At 39.2% G+C, this 24075-nt stretch overlaps 1 protein-coding gene across 3 annotated transcripts in view; it reads left to right on the forward strand.

Annotated features, from left to right (window-relative positions):
- LOC125451665 (zinc finger protein 407-like) overlaps positions 1-24075 on the forward strand; it is a 455235-nt gene that overhangs the window by 288004 nt on the left and 143156 nt on the right. For all 3 annotated transcript variants that reach the window (XM_048529122.2, XM_059645956.1, XM_048529124.2), the window contains 2 exons: positions 1756-1839; positions 7184-7304. In XM_048529122.2, the coding sequence (XP_048385079.1) occupies positions 1756-1839; positions 7184-7304 (205 nt within the window). The remainder of the gene's footprint in view (positions 1-1755; positions 1840-7183; positions 7305-24075) is intronic.

Consider the following 24075-nt stretch of genomic DNA (forward strand, 5'->3'; position numbering starts at 1 on the left):
TCAGGGCCTATCAAGCTGGGTAAGATTGGAGAAAGTTAAAAACAAAAATGCAAATTATAAAATCCAAGTTATTGCTAGACTGGAGTCTAGTTTTGGCTAAAGAACATAAGTCTTAGTCCATTAATTGCATTGGTTGTACTCATTATTCTGCTTGTCAAAGGCTCACATTTTGTTTATACTTTGTTTAGTTTGTGGATATATTCCAGAAATTTGCTAAAAAAGAAACTGAAGACAAACCAGCACCTGTTGGTGTTAGACCAGTAAATTATACTGTGTCAAACTCGATGAAGCCAAATACCTTTTTAAATAAATATTTATAATCTGAGTTATTAATAGAAAAAATGAAGTAGCTTATTTTAAGTTTTTCCGAGCAATAACATGAGCTGCTAATGCATAGAAATGGCACATCCTTTTCAACCCTCTGTTTTTAAACAGATATTTTGGCTGAAAATTTTATTTTTGAGGATAGTCATTGTATCATTGTAATTTATTTAGCATGGTTTTGATTTCAGATGAATTTATGGGGGACATATTTGTTAAAAATAATTTCTGAGATTGTTCTCCTTTCACTGATTTACAGTGTCCATAATTTTAAGGATTTGCAAACACTACACAGTGCAGAAACATGTTTGGATGCAGGAGATATTTTTTTTTAAAGATACATTAAAAATTAACATAGCCAGTATTTTTGCAGAGGGCAACAGGAGTGGTGCAATTCCACTAAGAAAAGAATAGGGTAGAAAGTATTAGGGAATGGCACCTGTTTTGAAACTATGCCTTTTACGTGCTCGTTAGTATGAGAGATTTGATACAGAAAATGCTGGAAATAATTAGCAGGTCAGCAGTGTCTGTGGAGGTAGAAACTAAGGTCATGCCTCAGGTTATTAATCCTTTCTAGCTCTGATGAAAGGTTCATTATGGGCCAGTTTTGGAAGTTTTGCACCAGCATTTTGTTTTGTCATTTAATCCTGCCTTTTAGTATGGTGTAAACCTTACCTCTTTTTTTTCCCGTCTCAGAACGTGTAACATCTCTAACTTGTTTCACTCCTAATAAAAGCTCATCGACCTGAAATGTTAATTCTTTTTTCACAGACATTGCACTACCTACCGAGTATTTCCAGAATTTTCTGAATTTACTTCAGATTTTTAGCAACTGCTGTATTTTGCTTTTGACATATACACGAAGGATAATATTGATGAATGGTTTCAGTATGTGCTCTGCAACTGCACCTTATTATTGCCTTAGCCTTAGTTGCAGTGCTGTCAAAGGTACCATTGTCATTGTCAGGAGACTCCAGGTAAAAGTTGAAGGCTTTATTTTACACAGCATTTGGACAGCATTCGATTACTGCTGCTTAGGAAACCTTGCTGCTCTTTCATTGTGGGAAGGCAAGTCAACATTAAATGACTGGGTTTGTAGAAATTGAGGGGAGGATAAGCAGGATGTGCATAAAAACTATTCAAGTGCATAAAGCAGCCCCATCTGGAAGACATCTAACTGAAATGAAGTTGTATAAAACCATTCCGTTGATATTAAAGCTAATTTTTATGGTTCTGACAAGTATGTAATTATGTTCAGTGGTGCTTTTCAGATTTTATCACAGTCAATAAACCGCGGTGGTAATTTCATTCCCATTTGACATATTTACATGGAAACATTTGATTGGAGGAATTAGTAACCCTGAAAGCCTTGATAGATATGTTTTAATGATCTGTGACCTGCACAGTCCCCTTATCTGTTTGTTGTTGCAATAGGGGAGAAGTCATTCCTGTGCGACCTCTGCGGATTTGCAGGTGGAACACGCCACGCTCTCACCAAACACAGGCGACAGCACACAGGTCAGTCAAAGTCTCCACTTCTTTACTTTAGAACCTACCAGATAAACAAAGAATTGCGTGTGACCTGCCTTGGTAGAAGAAAACACAGGGATTTCTGTACAATCCAACTGATAATCACTTTGATGTGAAGTTATTGACACAACAAGTGTTTTGTGGAAGGAGACACGCTCAACCTGCGATTTATTTGATTAACTGATGGAAAAGTGATATAATCCTGCATTTTTTTTCTGTACAGATCTGTGACAGAGGCGTGCATAATTCTTTCATAAAGTTAATGGATACATAACTCCTTATCTACCTAATTTTGACTGCACGCACTCTTTTGTTAGCAACTTTTGCGTTTTGGTCAGATGATACGCTGCAGTTGCACATCCTTTATAAAGTGACTTGAATAATGTAGTATAAGGCACACATCAGTATGTTGCCTGTTGTGCTCTCCAGTCTGCTGTTCTAAACAAGCTATTCATGGAAGAAGTCATGTGACATGTGCAGGGAAAGTGAAAAAGACACTAAAAGTAAGTGTGCAAAATCCACTCTTATTGTCTCTCTCTCCATTATGCCTGGAGTGGAGATTCCGCTGTTGACAAGTAACCCACTCAAATCGCAACTAAGGTATGTTTGTGCAAACCAGTACAATGTGTGTGAGATTAATTTGGGCATGCATGTTAGCTGTCCTGACTCTTCCTCCAAACCTCACGCACTCCCGTATTTCCTGCGCCCCACCATTGTGTTTCAAACACTTCAAAATTATTTTGGAATCTCATCCATAAATTGTAGATTGATCAAACGTTTTTGCGAAGATTAGTAGCTTGGGTTGTGCATGAGGTTGTAGATACACCTGCTCAGCAAGCATATTTGATTGCAAATGTTTTGTCACCCTGTTAGGTAACAGCATCTGTACACTTGGTGAAGCGTTGCTATTTTGTTCCGCTTATTATTTATATACCTCAGTTTGCTGGGGTGGTTAGCATCACTTCCGGCTCTACTTTTCAGTGGTTTGAATATCGGGCCCAGTTCACTGTTTGTTGATGCAGTTCTGGTTGGAATGCCAGGCCTCCAGGAATTCTCTGGCATGTCTCTGTTTGGCTTGTGCTATTTTGGATATGTTGTCCCATTCAAATTAGTGTCCTTTGTGAGAGTCTATTGAGACCACTGAGATTGGCCATGTCTCTTGGTGGCTAATTGGTATTCGTCTATCCTTTATTGTCAGTTTTCGTCCAGTTTGGCTTATGTAAATGTTTTTCAGCCCTTGCATGGCATTTTGTGTGTTACATTAGTTTTATTGGTTGTGGGTATGGGATCTTCTACATTTGTCAGTAGCTGTCGCAGGGTGATTATTGGTCTGTGGGCTATCCTGATACCTAGGGGTCTGTCTGTATTCTTGTAGTTGTCTCTGATGTGTGGTAGGGTGATTAGTCTGTCTGGCCATGTTGTGTTTTCTTGTTGTTACAACACTACCCACTCCACCACTCCTCCCAAGAATTCCTCAACATCATCCAGGACACCAGAACAGAAGTATCCTTCAGCATAACAGCATTATTTACATCCATAAACATCGACTTTGCCAAAGAGACAATTGACACACTGCTGGATGAATCAGGAAGGCAGGCACGCTACTACGACACCAACAGTGTCAACAAGGACAGCACCATGAAACTGCTGGATCTGTGCCTCACAACCCACTTCACCTTCAACAACTGTATATTCAAACAAATCAACAGAACACCAATGGGTTCCTCACCATCAGGACTGATAGCAAAGGCAGTAATGCAAAGGTTAGAATGGACACTGCTCCTCACTATACAACCCAAACTCTGGCTCCGCTATGTAGATGACACCTTCGTGATTATAAAACGCACAAGACTAGAAGAAACCCACTGACACACAAACAACATCCTCACTAGAATAAAATTCACAAAAAAAAAAGAAAACCGACTACCCTTCCTGGTCTTAATGATAGAACATAAGAACACCAGGGAACTCCAGACTGGCGTATACAGAAAGACCACACATAGGGACCAGATACTCGATTGCGCTAGCAACCACCCCAAACCCCTAAATGGAGTAGCATCAGGACATTATTCAAATGAGCCACAACACACTGTAGCAACTCGGAATTGCACAAAGCAGAACAGGAGCACTTGTATGGAGTTTTTAAAAGGAATGGATACCATTGGGCGGCACGGTGGCTCAGTGGTTAGCACTGCAGCCTCACAGCGCAGGGATTCGGGTTCGATTCCAGCCTCTGGCAACTGTCTGTGTGGAGTTTGCATATTCTCCCTGTGTCTGTGTGGTTTTCCTCCGGGTGCTCCGGTTTCCTCCCACAGTCTAAAGATGTGCAGGCTAGGTGGATTGGCCATGCTAAATTGCCCGTAGTGTTCAGGGGTGTGTGGGTTATAGGGGGATGGGTATGGGTGGGATGCTTCAAGGGGTGGTGTGGACCTTTATAGGGCTGAAGAGCCTGTTTCCACACTGTAGGAATCTAATCTAAAAAACACAATCTGCTGCTACCTCTGCAACAGACCACAACAAGAGGAGACAACACGGCCAGACAGAATAGTCACCCTGCTGTATATCAGAGACACATCAGAGATGATCACAAGACTACTCAGAACCCTGCGTATCAGAGTAGCCCAAAAACCAAAAACCACCTTGTGACAGCTACTGATGAATGTAAAGAATGCTATCCCAACAACCAATATAACTAACGTAATGTACAAAATACCATGCAAGGACTGTGAGAAACATTACATGGGCCAAACTGGAAGAAAACTGACAATAAGGACACAAACACCAACCCACCACCCAGAGATATGACCAATCTTACTGGTCTCAATAGACACGGAAAAAGAAGGACATGAATTCGACTGGAACAACACATCCATAATTCACATGCCAAACAGAGACAAACACATTGAACTGGACCTGATATACAAACCACTGAGAAACAGAACTGGAAATGATGCCAACCATCCCAGCAAACTGAGGCATATAAATAACAAGCGGGACAGAACATCAATGCTTCACTGGAGGTGGACTGATGACGTTACCTAGCAGGGTGATGAAATGTGTGCAATCAAACACACCAGCTCGGCAAACATGTCTACAACCTCAGTAGACTGATCTCCAGACGCTGCTGAGAGCAGGCACAGTGGGGGGAAAAATACTGAAAAATGTTTAAGACAAATATTGCGTGCCTTTTAAAAAGATCATATTAACACTTCCATTTATTCATAAATTAAAATCTTGGAAGTGGAGAGCAGTGCAGCTTAGCTAAAGCTGAGCATTCAGTTGGGCAATGAAGGGCCTGTTCATTTCTTGATGTGAGGCTGGATGAACACAGCAGGCCAAGCAGCATCTCAGGAGCACAAAAGCAACTGCACCTCCCAGTCGCAAACCATTTCCACTCCCCCTCCCATTCTCTAGATGACATGTCCATCATGGGCCTCCTGCAGTGCCGCAATGATGCCACCCAAAGGTTGCAGGAACCGCAACTCATAATCCGCCTGGGAACCCTGCAGCCTAATGGTATCAATGTGGACTTCACCAGTTTCAAAATCTCCCCTTCCCCTACAGCATCCCTAAACCAGCCCCGTTCGTCCCCTCCCCCCACTGCACCACACAACCAGCCCAGCTCTTACCCCCCACCCACTGCATCCCAAAACCAGTCCAACCTGTCTCTGCCTCCCTAACCGGTTCTTCCTCTCACCCATCCCTTCCTCCCACCCCAAGCCGCACCCCCATCTACCTACTAACCTCATCCCACCTCCTTGACCTGTCCATCTTCCCTGGACTGACCTATCCCCTCCCTACCTCCCCACCTATACTCTCTCCACCTATCTTCTTTTCTCTCCATCTTCGGTCCGCCTCCCCCTCTCTCCCTGTTTATTCCAGTTCCCTCTCCCCATCCCCCCCTCTGATGAAGGGTCTAGGCCCGAAACGTCAGCTTTTGTGCTCCTGAGATGCTGCTTGGCCTGCTGTGTTCATCCAGCCTCACATTTTATCATCTTGGAATTCTCCAGCATCTGCAGTTCCCATTATCCCTGTTCATTTCTTAATTTGTTTGCCAACGATGGGGACATGAGCATGGGCGTGTTGGGCAACAATGGAGCTGAAACAGATGTTAAAGCATGAAACTAAACCGAGGTCCTTTTGCTGATAGGTTTATTTACAGAATACAGCAAGACACATCTCTGCCTCCTGCTTACCAACTCCAGTGTCCCAGCAGTCCAATTTTGTAGATGTTCATGACACTTAATCAATAAATACCCTTCACCTGTTTATTTTAACTGTAACAGTACAATCAATGTAACATTAACAAACCAGTGATGGGATATGAGAGGTAATTCGATGAAACCTCCAGAATACTTTCAACTGGTGTTCCGACTCCTCCCCCCCCCCCCCCCCCCCACCCCACTTCTCATGGCATAACAGAGATTTCAAGCTCAACAGAACGTTTGAGTTTAAACCAGTGTTCCTCGTGTTCTTGTAGTACCAACACATTGTCCTTCCTCCTATTTCATGTTGAACAATTTCATCTCCATGAATAGCAATCGAACAGTGCTGGCAAGGAACCCAAACTGTTGCTCATGAAGACAAAGTCATTTCAACCTGCATAAATAATCAATGTTATAGAAATAGCAGAGCTAGAATGGTCTTCTGGACAAATTTTGATGTCACTAATGGCCGGGAAAGAATTTCCCATCTTATTTGTGCTTTTACTTGATTCCTACACTCGAGAGAGGTGGAGTGTCAATATGTTGTGAGGTACAAAATATCTGAATTGTGTACGACAGGTTGAATGGATCAAGGGATCTTTTCCTGCCTGTAATTGTTCGAATGTTTATGCTATTACTGATGTTAGAAATGAATGGCAAATGCAACCCAGCATTTGGACTATGATGTGCTGACCACCTTCAAAACCTCTTGATTCTTGTCCTTTCTTTCAAATTATTTCTTTTTTTCTTAATAAAACCCAACTGATTGTTCCATATTTCAATCTGAAATGTGTTCATTTTATGTGAAACTTAACTAACCAGGTCTGATAAAAGGTTAATCCAGTCGTGACCATTTAATTGAGAGCTGGTACTATATTATGGTGAAAGATGCAAAAATATGCAATCTATGACTTTTAAAACTTCACGCCTTATAATACAAATATCAAAGGATTTTTCAGAATGTGAACGTGTACTTTATTTTAAGTACATATGATTGGTCTTCAGACTTGGTCAGTCAGTAAATGCTTCAAAAATTAAAACTTTGGTAGCATGGTTTTCTAACCCTTACACTCTGATAATTATCAGAGTCTGTCAGAGATAAAAAATAATGAGCGTTTCTTTTGTAGGTGAAAAGCCATTCAAATGTGACCAGTGCAACTTCGCTTCCACAACACAATCTCATCTGACTCGTCACAGACGTGTCCACACGGGCGAGAAACCTTATAAGTGTCCTTGGTGTGATTACAGGTAACAGTTCATTAAACACTAGTTGATATGAAAAAGATTAAAGGTGATGAGAAAAGGTTTATTCAAATTAAAAATACATTGCCATTTAAGTACATAACCAGCATCAGTAATTACACATTTAATTAGGAATTGCATTTCTCAAATATTGCATTTTTAAGGGTGTTTGGCAGCCAGTTCATGTCTGTTTAATTTCATTATTTGTTTTCAGAAGATGGTTTGGAGTATCTTTTAATTGCATGTCAAAGTCTGATGTTTAAATGTGGAAAGATAATGACAAGAATGACTTTCTTATTCTTATTCTTATTTAGCAGAAATTACACTTACGTTTGAAAGAATTTCCTGAACAAGTTACAAATGCTGATTATGTTGAATTTCATAAATTCAGTTGAAGCTGATTGAATGAATAATTTTAACAAGCAACTGCATTAATTTAATCCTTGTGTATGTTTTACTCAATTCAGTCAGCACCTGAATGAGAGAAACAAATTAACGGATATTAGCTTTGTCTTTGAAATGCTTTCTGAACAATTCCATATTTCTGAATTTACCTATTTTTGTTTCAGATATCAAACGTGTTCTGTGTTTCTTTTTCCAAGTTTACCTCTTATACATTTCCATGCCTAATAATATCTTCAATATTTGATAAACATGCATCGATTAAAGATAAATGTAAATAGACTGCTACAGCTGTGATAAAAGTATGCACTCTGTCTTTAAAAACATGATTGCTGCTTTTCACTTTGTTAGCATTGTTTCAGATCAGGAATACACTGAAGCTAGATCTCAGTTTGGATTAATTGGCTTGAAGACCTGTATTGTTCTCTTACAAGCAGAGATGGGTCTTAAAAGATATATTCAAAATTATGAAGGGTTTGGTAGAGTAAGTAATGAGGAACTGTTTCCACTAGCCAAAATGTTGATAACCAGAGGACACGGATTTCAGGTAACATTGGATTACTGAGAAGGAATGATTTCAGTTATGATCTGAAATTCATGAACAGCAGTGATGCTGAATGTAGATTCAATTGTAAGTTTCAAAAGAGGACTGGAAAGGAAAAGGTTGGCATGGATTTGGGAGCAAGGGCAGATCATGTAGGTCATGTGCAACTAATTGGAGAGCTAGCATAGAAATGAAGGGATGAATGACCTCCTTTTGTGTTGTATAATTCCACATTCAGGTTCAATATAGATAAAATGAGAACACAGTTTCAAAATCCATTCTTTTTCCTATTTATTAGCAGTCTTGAAGTGCAGACAAGAGAATTTTCCTTTACAACAAGAGAGGAGAAAAACTGCAAATGTTGGAAATGACAAAAAGGAAAAGAAAACTTTCATTATCTGGTGCTTTTTGTGACCACTTCTCAAGATGCTTTATACCCAATAAATTACTGTTGAAGTGTAGTTACTCCTGTAAGTTAGGAAACAGAGCAGACAGCAAGTTCCCAGAAACAGCCACATGCCGATCTGTTTTGTTTTAATGATGCTGGTTGTGCAATAATAGCCAAGACGATGGATATAACTCCTCTGTTTTTCTTTGGAATAGTGCTATGTGGCCTTTGGTGCCTGCCTAAACAAACACATGATTTAATGTCTCATTGGAAAGATGTAACCTCCTACAAAACTGTACTCCCTCAGCTCAGCGCAGAAGTGTAAGCCTTGGTTTTTGTGGTGAAACTCTGGAGTCGGACTTGAACACGAAACCTTGTGTTCCAAAATCGAGTGTACTGAGCATTGCCACACAGTATCTAAAATATAAAGAGAACATACGTTGACAGTATCTGCAAACGGAAAAGACAGATTACTGTAGTTTGTCTTTACATGCAAATGAACTGGAATTTGGAGGATTAGCAAATATTTAATGGGATTGAACTAAACAAAATGTGTAGGGAAGAGACCAGCAAGGAGACATCATGAATCAGGAGTAGTGATAGCATTAATGGATTAGTTCAAGCAAATTTCTTGAAAACGTAACAGGGATGAAACTGATGGATATTATGTAAGGAGCATCTCAGAGAGGCAATAAAGAACAAAATAGCATGAAAACAGCTGGGTCAGTGAATATGAGAAGGCAGGATGCACAAAGCAAAAAGGGGTGCGAGAGTCTGGAGTGGCAAGGAGAAGGGAAAATAAAAGCATTAAGGTTAAAAATGCAAAATATTGTCAAAATCCACTGCAAATCCACCTGAATGAAGAAAGAGATCAGTATTCTAGAAAGAAAACAGAAAATTCTGCAACAAACTCAGCAGGTCTTGCAGCATCAGTGGAGATAGTAGTGGAGTTCATGTTTGGGATCCATTTTCTTTTAGCAGAATTGCGAAAAATTAGAAATGGATAACAGTTTTGAGCATTTGAAAAGGGAGAGGGTGGGAAGTAGAATGAAGGGGAAGGTGTTTGATAAAGTGGAGAGTGGGTGAGATGAAATGATAGATGTATTGAGTGATTGTCGTGTATTCTCAGTGTAGCCGCTCCCAACCCCACAAGAAGGCTATTCTAGTTAAATGTCGTATATCACCCACCCCGGCTTCTCTGTAAATACTGACAGATTTGTTGGGTAGTCCCATTTACCTGCTTCTGAGAAACTGGAGAAGAAAATGAAGGCCTCAAGTGGGCCGATTCAGTATCCAAATTCCATAACTGTCAAGTTCCCAGGAGAAAGGTACAATGCTTATTCTTAAAGCTTTCACTGAATTTGTTTAAAACAGCTTAGAATGTCCAAAACAGATGTACTCGAAATGGAAGAGAGACTTCAAGCCATGAGCCACAGGACTATCTGATCGTATTCACCGAATTACTCAATTCTGTTTTATAATTTTGCCACCTAATCTGCATTTGACTATGCCTCTTTGGGGCTGATAAAGAAGGCTTTCATTCTTGAGGCAGTTTTTATGACCTCAGGACTTGCAAAAGGAAGTTTCAAACATTAAGTAATTTTTTTTTTCTTTAATATCACATCTCTAACACTGCTGCAGTGCCTCAGTATGGGAATTTGCAACAGAGGAACAAATGGCACGCAGGTTCCCTTGTCCGCTCATGAAGGCATGTACCAGCCTTAAAGGAAAGTGCACGGCAAAAGCAAAATAGAGGATAGTTTGATGGGTATGTTTTTAAAAAATGTCTGCAGAACATTAGGAGTATGTCTTCAAAATAATATTTCTTAAAAATTGTAGCATTATCATGGAAATGGAAACATTTTAAAAGGTATCGTTTCACCATTGTAGTTGCATATATTTTCCTGCTATTGAAATTAGTTTAAACTAGGTTTAGGTATTTGCTTATGAAACTACAGAATACAGTGTCATGAAGATATTAACTTGCAGAATTTGTTCAGTGAAGTAAATGATATTCTGTCTGGGAATGCTTAGTTCAGTCACAGAGGTTTTGTTAACAGTTTCAGACTGAAATCCCAGTAATTAAAGTCTGTCTGTGTGTGACCATGTGAATACTGCAAATTGAATGTAAAATGAGAAAAGTTATTGCACATTTCAGAAGGATCTTGTTACATGTTTTCTGGAGCTCAGTCTTTACAACATAGACCTGTGTTCTTGAATTGAATAGTCATAGGGGAGTGGTTTTGTTTCCAACATAGATATCTTGCATCTATCTGTAAGGTAGTATTTCTACATAGTATCTTATAAGCTAATGGGCATTCATTATGTGTAATATTTACTTGTGCTTCATTGTTTATAACCTCGCTAACCAGTGGTTTATATTTTAAGCATCATTCTCAACCGAATACCACTAGGTACTCTAGTGGTTTAAAGATAAAACCAACCGCCATCACCACGTTGTCAAAACAGCAGGCAGTAAATGCCACCTTGATTATGGTTGTCTGCATTCTATGAACTATGTGATTTTTTTTTTAACCACAATTATCAATTTAGATTCCCAACTTAGAGGTATGGCAGCGTTGATATTGGAGCCGGTAATCATAAAGTAAATCTGCATTTTTGCATGGCATTTGTTGAATGTAAATGTTTGCACCAATCCTTAAGTGTCCTATTCACTTTTTACTAATTCTGAAGCTGAGAGGTTAAAACACGGCAGATGTCTGGTGGAACCCGATTAATTGGAAGTGCTAACAGCATTGCATAGCTATGCATGAATGGCTCCTAAACAATGTTCCTTGCCTCATGTTTAGTTTATAGTTTAAAAATACGTAATTTTGAATGGGCATAAAATATTCGTACCGAGGATTTTAAAGATCTACATGAATAAGATGTGGGTTTAAATAATCTAAATTATAAATTAATTATTTTTTGGAAGTATTAATGATACGAAAAGAGTTTTTACGTGAACCGAGAAAGTGTGCTTACTGAAGAGAATGTTAAAAGCAGAATATTGTGCCAGGACTGATGCAGCAGAGGGTTTGTTTTGCAAGTGAGGAAGACCCATAATTTATTCATGACACAGGGCACGTTAATCATTATATCTTTATCAGAAGTGAAAAATTCCCAGTATGGCACAATTATCAGTCTCCTGTTTGTTTCTTGGACCTTAATTGTTTCCTTCTTGAAACAAAAGACATGATGTGAATTGTTTTTATTTAAATGTTTGATTATTTTCTACATATAAAAGGTTATATATTCCAGTTAAACCTCGAACTCTTCTTTTTCGAAGAGCTTGTAATTGTACATGGAATGCTACTATATTGTTTGCATTAAATATAGAAGTAATAGAAGATATTTTCACAAATATGTAAAGTAATAGACTAGTGTCAGAAATGTATGGCAGTGTTAATGGTTATGTGCATAGATTGGAAAAAAGCATTTATCAGCAACATAATATCTAATATGTCTTTCAGAAAGGAAAATATCATTGCTCAGCTTTGCAAAAAGCAAATAGGTTGTATTGTTTAAAATAACAGTTTATCATTTCCTTTCAAGATGTTGATTTCAACAGTGATTGCTGCTAGGAAGCAGAAGACTTAATTGTTCTCCGTCATATTGTGTGATATGTTTCATTCTAAAGACACAGATCAAAATGTAACAACATACTTTTGGGAATAAGCCAAATCGTCCATTTATAACGTGGATGGATTAGAGTGTATTTCTATTTCTCTGTGTTTTGAAACAAAAATTGTCTGTTTGGTGCGGAGAAATATTTCTAGGCGCTGTATTTAGTATCATAGCATTTCCTGTCTTGTACACCATTGCAAAGTTTAATCATGATAATTTCATATTCTACCAAGTGCTGTCTGTTATTATTGTAGGACAATGGGGCTGTTGAGTAGAGATCCCAATTTACAGAGGCTCATGGCTTTGAGTCCGATAGACTCAGACAGTGCAGAAGATAAAAGATTGGCTGAGATAGGCTTTGTCACTGACAGTATCTTCAGAATGCTAACTAAATTTTACTCTGCTGCTACTTTCACCTCAATGCCTTCAATCTAAACTTCAACGTATATCATATGAAAACAATCACTTATCCTAGTGGATCTGTTTTATTCCCCACTCTCAGCAGGTCCGTCCAATCTTGAGCAAACTATCTTAAGCTGTGCATTTGCTGTTGTTCCCCCCACTCTACTCTTCTGTGTTAATTTGGGAAATACATCATGCTTCAAATCATCAAAGAAAATGGAAAACAATTTAAACTTGCCCTCAGGGTTTAAACTCTGTTGAGTGCCCCTCTCAGTGGCTGAAGGCTACAACAATTCTCTCCTGCCTTTTGTCAAAGCATGGTGTGGCCTCCTGCCAGCTATGTTTAGGATTCTTGGCATTGAGTACAGAAGACCATCTGGAAGAATGAAACGATAACTTAAAGGATGGTAGAAAAGAGCCCAGGAACCTTTAGATGGATATGATATAGCCAGGAAACTCTGCTGCTAGGAACAGTCAACACGTTTTGTTCAACTTCATCTGTACTACCATAATAGAGCAGTTCTTTTGAGGTTTGTTTATGATTATGATAAGTGTCTCCTCAGGTTTATGAGAACGGACTGTATGTTTTTGGGATTATATCCACTGATTATTATGAAGTATTACACTTGCAAATATTCAAAGCAAAAGCTGCTCAGGAATCACTAACATATGCAACAAAATATGCAATTCATTTTTCACTAAGACAGAGTGTGACTTTGAAGAGAAGGGAGATAGTGAAATATCATTGGACTAGCAATCCAGCAGGCAGTTGATGTTCCGAGTGCACAGATTCAAATTCCACAATTGTTGCTGGTGGAATAAAAATTTAACATTAAAAACAATTGCAGCAATTTTTTTTTAGGGAAGGATTTCTTCCATGCTTACCTGACTGGCCTACCCATGATTCCAGACCCGCAAGAATGTGTTTGACTCTTAACTGCCCATTGAAATGGCCCAGCAAGCCACTCAGTCCAAATCAATTAGGGATGTCAACAATTGTTCATCTCCCATGCAACATTAAAACTGTAAAAGATGCCATTTGGTATCTTTTATGATCATTTCATGATTTCTGTATTGGACTTCAAGCATTGTTGTAATGATTCAGTCTGTGCCCAATCCTGCACTATTATGAGATAACAAGGTCTGGAGCTGGATGAACACAACAGGCCAAGCAGCATCTTAGGAGCAGGAAAGCTGACATTTCTGGCCTAGACCCTTCATCAGAAATGGGGGAGGGGAAGAGGGTTCTGAAATAAATAGGGAGTGAGGGGGAGGCGGATCGAAGATGGATAGAGGAGAAGGTAGGTGGAGAGGAGACAGACAAGTTAAAGGGGTGGGGATGGAGCCAGTTAAGATGAGTGTAAGTGGGGAGGTAGGGAGGAGATAGGTTAGTCCAGGGAGGACGAACACGTCAAGGGGGCGGGATGAGATTAGTGGGAGGAAATGTGGGTGCAGTTTGAGGTGGGAGGAGGGGATAGGTGAGAGGCGGAACAGATTAGGGAGGCGGGGACAAGCTGGGCTGGTTTGGGATGTGGTGGGGGGAGGGGAGATTTTGAAGTTTGTGAAATCCACATTGATACCATTGGGCCGCAGGGTTCCCAAGTGGAATGTGAGTTGCTGTTCCTGCAACCTTGGGGTGGCATCGTTGTGGCATTGCAAAAGTCCCAGGATGGACATGTTGTCTGAGGAATGGGATGCCTGGATGCGTGCAGTTGTAATAACGCTCATGAAATTCCAGCACACCCAGGATAAAGCTGTCTACGAGATTAGCACCTCCTTCTATCATGTTTATAAACATTTACCCTTTCTACCACCGATGTACCTTGACTGTTTTGTTTACCATCTAGAAGATATATTGTAGAAACTCACCAAGGCCTCCTTTGCAGCACTTTTTTTTATCTCCTGGGATTTGGCCATCTTTGGCTCGCCAGCATTTATTCTCTAGGGCGCAGTTAAGAGTCAACCACATTTAAACCCATGCTCTTGTTCAACTCTTTCCTGTATGAGACAGGAACTTAAAATAAGCAGTTTTTAAAAATCTCCACCAGTAATTAAGCTCAGCGAAAATGACTGAGTGCAGAAGACATTGTTGATAACAGCTAACTTGTCAGACCATTGAAAATTTTCTGACGCTGAAATGCACAGGCTTTAATCTTTTGTTGGGACTTGATATCCATCACACAAATACAGCGATGTCATGCTGTTCCACACGTTTCAGCATGACGTCTGTCAGTGAGATATCAAAAATATGCAGCTTGGGAAGATCCAAGCAACCTGGACAGCAAGACTGCAATTTCCATGTTCATGGTGTGCATGCAGACCAGACATTGCTGTCTAATTTATTCACTTATAGTCACGCTGCTATTTCTACTGTAAAAATCTGGACTCACTATTTCTCCACATATTCCCTCTGATTGCCAGAATGTGATATAAAATGAAGATATTTATGAGACATCTTAATGTCTCAGGGTTAATCCATTCTCCCTCTTCCTCAGTACCTGTACGTACCTGTTGTTTCAATTTTAACATCAGATATCGCATTATCCACCTGAGTGTAGATGGGTGGATAGCTTATTGACCTCAAAGTTCCTTTGCACAAAATGTAGATACAGAAAAAAGTAAGTTTCTTGTCTCCTTTTCATGCCCCAAACGTGACCTTTTAATGAACGTCTTTTTATAACAATTTCAGGCATTGTAAACATATGCTGACATCTCATCTGAAAATAGATTCTGTTCGTGCTGCAGTTATTGCTGTTTTTTCTCAGAAACATAATCTTTGGAAGGTCTTTTCTTCCATTTCATGAAAATAACTTTATAAATTCAGTGTAATTCAGTTCCGCCCAGTGTTTTGGATGTAAACTAGTAATCCATGAGTTTGTGTATCCTATTTTGCCGGCGCCGAGTTCCTGGAATGGCATTAGATTCAGCCAGAATAGTTGGGTAAACTGGTTTTAGTAATTAAGCATGTGTATTTGATATCCAATGACAACTAATCTGTTTGCAAGCTCCTCAATATTGCTCAAGGGGATTTTTTAAAATTTCTTGCAGTTGAAGGTTTTTATTCCTTTTTTTTTTCTTTTTCCACCTCATTCAGATCTTTGAATTATTTGACACCATTGAATGTGTATTGGCCAAGCTTTTCATTTGTAACAAACTTTCAGGGATGCTTTTAGAGGTGCATTCAGACCAGAATAGCTTTATTTTCCTACATTAAAAATTCATGGTTAAACTGTGGCTTTTTATTGGTATGAAGATAGAGTATTTTACTATATTTATGCCCAAAACTTCTGCACTAAATAGGTTGTTTCAGGGAATTAAGACGTCAATTCCTATCTACATTTGGTAGAATTTTATGGCAGCAAAATGCTGCAGAAGCTGGAAATCTGAAAATTAACCAGAAAATGCTAACTAGCCATTCACTGGGAAACAGAGTTAACATTTCAGATAATGGATTTTTAAAAATTGCAGATCCAAGTTAAAAAAGGAGGAGGTAAGGAAAGAAATAAAGGGATTTGAAAAGGACAAGTTGATTAAATAGCAAAAGTGATGATGATATAAGGCAAAAGGAGACAGCGCTGTGACAAGAAACAAAAGACAGGCTTACAAGAGGTGTAAAGAGAAAAAGAATTATTACCATCAATTGTTGACTGAAAAATGAGAACAGTGGTTATGATCTGAAGTTGCTGAATTCATTGGTGTATCCAGCTGGCTGTAAAGTATTCAATCAAAAGTTGAGTTGCTCTTCCTCAAGCTTCTGTTGAGCTTCATTGAATCAGTGTAGGAAGCTAAGGGCAGAGATATCAGAGTGGGACAGGGCAGAGCATTCAAATGGCAATTTCAAGGTTGCACTAGCCATCTGAACAAAGATGTTCAGTAAAGGAATCACCCAATGTACACTTGGTATCCAATATAGAGCAGACTGCATTGTAAGCAGTGACTATAATTTGCTAAATTGCAAGAAGAATAAATAAATTGTCTGGAATGAATGGTTAAGGCCCTGAATGATGATTGAGAAAGAGATGAGGCGCAGGTGTTGCCAATTCCTGCACACGTATGGAAAGGTGCTGTTGGAAGAGAAGGTGGTGTTAGTGATGGTTGAGGAGTGGTCAAAATTTCACAGAGGGCAGGTTTGCTTGACATGCTGAAAGAGAAGGGAAAGATGTGCTTATTGTTTGTATCATGCTAGAGAGGCAGAGGTTGATCTATTGAATGTGGAGGATGGTGGAGAGGAAGGGGAGACAAGAGGAACCCTGTCATGGCTCTGTGCAAAAGAGCAAGAAATGATGCAGATATAACTGAGGGACTGCCAACCATTGTGGTGAGGAGATTCTTAGCTGATGGAAAGGGTCAAATTTTCAGAAGCCCTGTTTATGGACTGTTGCATTATCAGGACAGCTGTGACAGAGATAAGAAAGCTGGGAAAATAGAATTGGGCGCTTAGAAAATGTGGGTTGGGAGGATGTATAGTCAAGATAGCTGTCAGAATCAGTGACCTATTGTAAATACTAGCTCATAGCCTACTCTTGAAAAAGAAACACAGAAATCAAGGAAGGGAAGGGAAGAGTTGAAGGGGGACCATGTGAATGTGAAACAAAAGTGCAAAATTGGAATCAAGTGTAAAATTTTGTAGTTCAGAACTAGAGCAGGAAACCGCACTAGTATAGTCATTGATGTAGAGAAGAAGGACTTGAGGGAGAGGGACTTGAGTGATTGGGAACAAAGGGTATTTCACAGAAAGGCAGCTGTATGTATAACCCATACTGATTTCCACAGCGATGTATTTTGTTTGGAGGAGCGGTCAGTGCAGAAGAAGCTGTTTAGAGATAGAACAAGTTCAGCCAGACATATTAAGGTGGTGTGGATGGAGCTTGTTGGACATTGACAGAAGTAAGAAGTAGAGAGCTATCAGACCATCCGAGTAGGCACAGAGACATATAGAAATTGGGTGAAAAGGCAATGCTTAAGGAGAGGAAACTGTTTCGTTGATGAGGCAATTAGAAGTTAGCCTAATCATAGAGTATCCACAAAACAAGCATTCTTTTCTTATCATGAGAATCATGACCATACTTTAAGCAGATCACCTAAACATTTTTTCATGTTCATTGAATCCTCGCCGCTCAACTTATCCTTTTCACCTTCTGTGATTCATGTATATGGGTGCTCAGGTCCTTCTGAATACCAAGTTTCATGATCTCTCTCCATTCAAATATGTTCCTCACTTCCTACAAAGTGGATTTTCACCCTTCTCCATTTTATATTTTCTCTGCACCTTGCCCATTCACTAGATTTGTCCACACCCCTTGACAAGGTTTTGCATCCTCCTCTCAGCTTACATACCTGTTTAATTTTATCCTCTCAGCAAACTCAGGTGCATTATACTTGTCTGCTCAGCTGAGTCATTGATATGTGTTGCAAGTAGTATTTTTTCATATGTATTTACAGTTATGGGCTTTAATTTAAAAATATATGCAAAGATAGAAGAGTCTAATAACTTCTAAACAAAGTTTTAGTTAAGATATTTATTAACCTTCATGTTTTGTTGGAAGGCCTAGTGTACAAATTGATTAGGTTGAGGTAACTTGTTTAGAATCCCCACATTGTGAAAACAAGCCATTTCGCTGAGCAAGTCCCTGCCAACACTCTGAAGAGTATCCCACCCAGACTGTCAGCCCGACTGTAACCTTGCATTTCCCATAAATAATCCACCTAACTTCTATGTTCCTGGACGCTAAGGGCAGTTTAGTACTTTTAGGATTGTGGGGGGAGACAGGAGCACCCAGAGCCATATATAGCATAGCCAGAATATAACCGGCCATTATTGTACGGTCATCTAGTCAAGATTGGTAATGATTTTGATATACTTTGAGTAGATTTTTGAGATTGAAGTCTGTCAGACAAAACACCAAATTAAAATGTGAGGCTGGATGAACACAGCAGGCCAAGCAGCATCTCAGGAGCACAAAAGCTGACGTTTCGGGCCTGGACTCTGATGAAGGGTCCAGGCCCGAAACGTCAGCTTTTGTGCTCCTGAGACGCTGCTTGGCCTGCTGTGTTCATCCAGCCTCACATTTTATTATCTTGGAATTCTCCAGCATCTGCAGTTCCCATTATCTCTCTCTCACCAAATAAAAATGTGTTTAGTTTTCATTAAAAGCAATGCACCATATCTTGGCAAGAAAAAGCACATGAAAACACTTAAACCAATATTTGAGTGATTATATTAAACAAATTTATGACCCTTCAGCCCTATAGTCCTCTAAATTCATCACTTTCAAGTATACAACTAGCTATCTTTTGAAACCACCTATGGAATCTGACTCCACTACTCTCCCAGGCAGTGCGTTCCAAATCCTAACTACTGAGTAAAGAAATTTCTCCTCCTCTCATTTCCTTGCTCTCTTGCTGGTAATCTTGAATTTGAAGTCGGCCTCATTAAGGGCATTTAAGTGGCTATTAGATAGGCATATGGATGATAGTATAAGGTAAGGGTGGAGGTTAGATAGAACTGGGGTTTAGGGTAAAAGTTCGGCACAACATTGTGGACCGAAGGGCCTGTACTGTGCTGTATAGATCTATTTTCTATGCTCTATAATGGGAACTGCAGATGCTGGAGAATCCAAGATAACAAAGTGCGGAGCTGGATGAACACAGCAGACCAAGCAGCATCTCAGGAGCACATAAGCTGATGTTTCGGGCCTTGACCCTTCATCAGGGTCCAGGCCCAAAACGTCAGCTTTTGTGCTCCTGAGATGCTGCTTGGCCTGCTGTGTTCATCCAGCTCCGCACTTTGTTATCTTAAACAAATTTATGAACCATGACATGTACACATATTCATTTTATATTAGATTTCTTGAAAGCAACAGGTGAAATTGCAATCTGCTTGTTAGTAACAAACATAGCAACACATGCATGTAAAAGTCCTCCGTCTGCTATTAATGAATGTAACAGGCAAAGAAATTGCATATTAATGCCTTAGTCACTATTACTGTAAAGCAGAATGCAAAACACAGGTTTTATTTTATCAGTCTTGGAACTCACTTGTGACAATCCAGCAGCATCTCATTGCCTTTTTCAGAGCTGTAACACTTAAAAATAGTCATATGTATATTGCATCTTGTCTGAGTTTGCCTGCACAATCATTCACTATGGTTGCTGTCACCAGCCTCTTCTAGGGTAGTAATCTACAGGACCCACTTGGACTGATGTGGTAGAAGAAAGCCACTTGCTCGTCTATTGAGAAGAGGCTGTTGTCTTAAACCATATGCAATTTATTGTATTTTAGCAACTCAGTGCAAGTTACCCTGTTTTCATAAACATTATTTAAGGACCTAGAATTTGATCCTTTGAGATTTTAAGCTGTTCTCCTATTAATTCTACACAATCTCATCATAATGGGTGATACTTAAGGCACTGCTCTGTTTTAACCCCTTCAGACACTTAGACTCATGTTCAGCCCACCAAGCTTTTTCTCCCTATTATTAATATTACACATTTTTAAAGACAAAATTAGGGATTGCAACAACAGAATTAGACTCTCAGGGAAGTTAAACTCCCAGTAAACTGTTGAGTTTGGCTGAATGTGCATTGGACCCAAAGTCTTGCCACTGTTCATTTCACGGTGTATTGGAGCAATGAGACTTGTCCATGATAGAATTTGCTTTTCTACAAGATGAGATAGAACAGTCTGGTAGCTGGGTTTGTAATCTATTATGCTGTATTCTATGCTTGGTCAGAAGTGTGCGTGTTTCTTTCCTTGCCTTGATAGGTAACTGCATCAAAGCCAATGGTGGCATGAAAAACACCTGCAAAATAAACTTGGCTAAACATAAGTAGTGTAGTGTCACAATTAAGGATGCTGCCAAACATGTGATAAATCTCTCCAAACCTGCGCTCCCTGAAAACTTTAAAGTTGTTCTCACTCTGCTGAATACCATCTCCTTCATTACCAGCAATTTCACGATAACAAAATATTCATTGAGGATGTTGGAGGCTCAGAATGCGTGCCTAGCAGATCTGGTACATGCATATGTGAAACACCTGATGACTTGATGGTATCAATATATGTGAATTACAACAAAGGAGGGTGGTATACTGACATTCAACAAATGTGCCTGCGACAACAAAATCCACATTGCCCAAGTAGTTTTCATGTTCATCATTATCGGACCTGCCATTACATAGGACCACACAACATCCTGGCAACTTGCAGAGGTGCTTTTTAGACTTCTGTAAAGGTTGTAATTAGCCTGGTAATATACATGATAGGATTTGTCTTCATGGCTCACCTTGTTCACACATTTCTGGGTTACCCAAGACACAGAAAAATGATACAGAGATGGTAGGAACTGCTCATGCTGGAGAATCTGAGTTAACAAGGTGTAGAGCTGGATGAACACAGCAGGCCAAGTCTGAAGAAGGGTCTCGACCTGAAACGTCAGCTTTCCTGCTCCTCTGATGCTGCTTGGCCTGCTGTGCTCATCCAGCTCTACACATAAAAGTGATCTCTTTTGAGCCCAATTTTGTTTATGACTGGCTGCGTACAACATGAATTGGCCACAAGGCTAACTGTTGAAACCAATTTTAAACAACTTTTCTGTGTGCACTGAAGGATTCCTTTTGTGAAAATTTATGTGCTCCTTTGATTTTGCTAGCTTATTTGCCAATATAGCACTCTAGAAAGCCATTTGCACAATGTCTCTGTCAAGGCAAACTTGAGATGTCACCAGTGTCTGTCTGAATGTAACTTTATCGAACTCATGAACTTTGCAACTCGTACGTTTAAATTTTTATGATATCATGTACACCCATTAGATGGCATTTCCATTGCATTCCTCTAGGCACGGCTGTTGTCAATATCTTTTTCAGTCACAGTGCAAAATACATTTTTGATGGCTTGACTGCAAACCTCCCAATGCCCCCTCATTCTTTGATATGTACATGGTACATTTCTAGTTTTTGAATCAACAGCTGCATCAAAGAATTTCTTTACACAGCTTAATAGACTTTGTTCTGCACTCTAACTTGCCATTGAAATGGAGCAATCAAACAAGTTCCCTTTCATCAATATATTAGTTGAGCTCTCTACTGTGACCAAAAACCTATGTTTGCTGATCACTTTTGATGGCCTCATGAATAGGGTCCTAGCCATCTGCTCACCATATAAACTTAATGCTGAGATAGGGTGTATTAAAACTGCCTTGTGTGAGATTGGCTATCCTGATCAAATTATCACTTGCTATATATCATACAAACTCATGAATGGAGCTATATCTACTACTTTTGGTCCTGATTGTGCCCAGTCTATCTCAAATTATCCTGCAAGGGGAAGTTGTCTCAAAAGTTTGAACAATAGGCGAAACTAACAGTGTCACACTATTCCTGTGTAATAAACCCACTAGTAGCTCTTTCCACTAACAGGGTGCTGTCATCAAACCAAAACGGTGTTTGCCTGTCATACAAATGATTAATGTTCTGTATGAGTTTCAGTACTCATGTCATGCCCAGTATGTGGGCTCTGTCAAACAAGACATCCCATTGACAATTTGTAGTGAACAGCATGCAGATCATGTTTAAACAGCTTGTGCTTGCAAGGCTAAAAACACTTTGACCAAAATTAGCTGTGATTCTGCTCTGGGTCAACATTTAATAAATAATCTGGACTAGCCTAAGAATTACATCAATTAGTCAGATTTGTGGGGTGATGCACTTGTGCACACTAGAAGCTACATATATTAACATGCAGGACCCTGTTGTATATAGGCAAAACAAATTTGTACATCAATTTCATATTTTTCAAAATAACAATGATCCAACCAAGAGCATGGCGTTTGCTTCTCATGAAGTCTAAATTTGTGGGCTTTTCTTCAAGTCTGTTTTGATGTATGCAAGATGAAAAGTTTCAACTTCTGGCCTCCTGTTAGCAGTGCTTATACATTTGTGAATGTTCCTCATTTGGCAGAGTCTCTGTCACTGTTGCTGAAGATTCTTTGTAGGAAGATGAGGAAATGAAATTCCTGTTTGAACTTGCCTCTTCTCAATCATCTCAGTATCTTTCTTCAGACTTAACTCTGTCATTATCATTTGTACACCAATTGATGTTACACTCTGTATCACCTCTATTGAAGTTGCATTAAAGCTCAAGTGTGATATGCTTGACTTTCTGGTTTCCCTTGCTTGTTTCCAATCCTTGTTGACCCTTGAAGACTGCACTCTATTCCGTGTCAATCACAGTGGAAAACATTTCTGCAAAACCTGTATGATCCATATTCTTCACTGCATGAAACAAATTTCTTATACCAATGTCGTTAATATTAACGGATTCTACCTTTTGTTTTGAATTCAGTGAGCCCTATGAAATGGTCTGTCTGTAGTTCTTTGACTTATTATCTTTTTATTTTAACCATAACTGGTTTGACTGTTTCTGCCATTTGGATAAGATTGAGGTCAAGAAATACATTTGTACTCAAGTAAGAATTCTTAGTTGTGAAGTATGTTTAAATTTTCTATTATCTGATGCCCCAAATTTTGGAGACTTGTTTGGACCATACTTTTAAGCTTGTGTGCTATTGTTGGCTGTTGACAGTGCATTTTCAACCATGGTTCACTATCCAGTAATATATTGACATTTAGCCTTGTATCAAGACTGCCTGTACCTGCTAGGTTTCCTTGCTCCTCAGCACTAACAATAATTGTTAGTATCTGTTGTCTGGACTACTCACTGTACTAGTTTCTCTCATGTGTATTTTGTGGGCTTGTGCCTTACAAACTGAAGAAACAGGTTCTGCTGATCTCCTGCAATAGGTTTGATCTTCTTTCTTTTAGGATTGATCCGTGCTGCTTCTGGACCTCAACTTCACAAACCATCTGAACAGTTCCTCCTAGAGCTAAATCTTCTTTTGACTATGATAAATCTGTCAAAAACTCAGCCGTGATTCTAATAACAATTCTGCCTCTTATGAAGTCTGACTTTAAGTCACCACTGTTGCAGTTGTCTGCTAATCTGTACAGGTTTAATAAAATTATCTAAGGATTTCTGCACTTGACTTGTCTGTTCAATCATTCTTTTCAAAAAATGTTATTTCTTTGAGGTTAAAATAATTGTCAAAGTCTTTCAGTATGTCTTCAAAAGTCTCTGATTCTTGTGCATTTTGGCAAGTCATAACATCAGTTGCTACACTCTCAATTGTATATGGAAGTGTTCAGATTCTCACTTATCTAATTGGTAGTAATTCAGTATTTTAAAATTTGTTTTATCCAAGATATCCAATGCTTGTGTTTTATTTGGCCAATTTCTAAAATCAAATTTTCCTGGAAATATTCTTTCTGATACGGTGTATTCTAATGTGATCATTTATTTTCTTTGCTTAAAAAGTCTTTTAATTTTGCAGTACGGGCAACGCTGTTTGCAAATTTTA

Source organism: Stegostoma tigrinum, chromosome 5, assembly GCF_030684315.1.
Source record: "Stegostoma tigrinum isolate sSteTig4 chromosome 5, sSteTig4.hap1, whole genome shotgun sequence".
Classification (NCBI taxonomy): domain Eukaryota; kingdom Metazoa; phylum Chordata; class Chondrichthyes; order Orectolobiformes; family Stegostomatidae; genus Stegostoma; species Stegostoma tigrinum.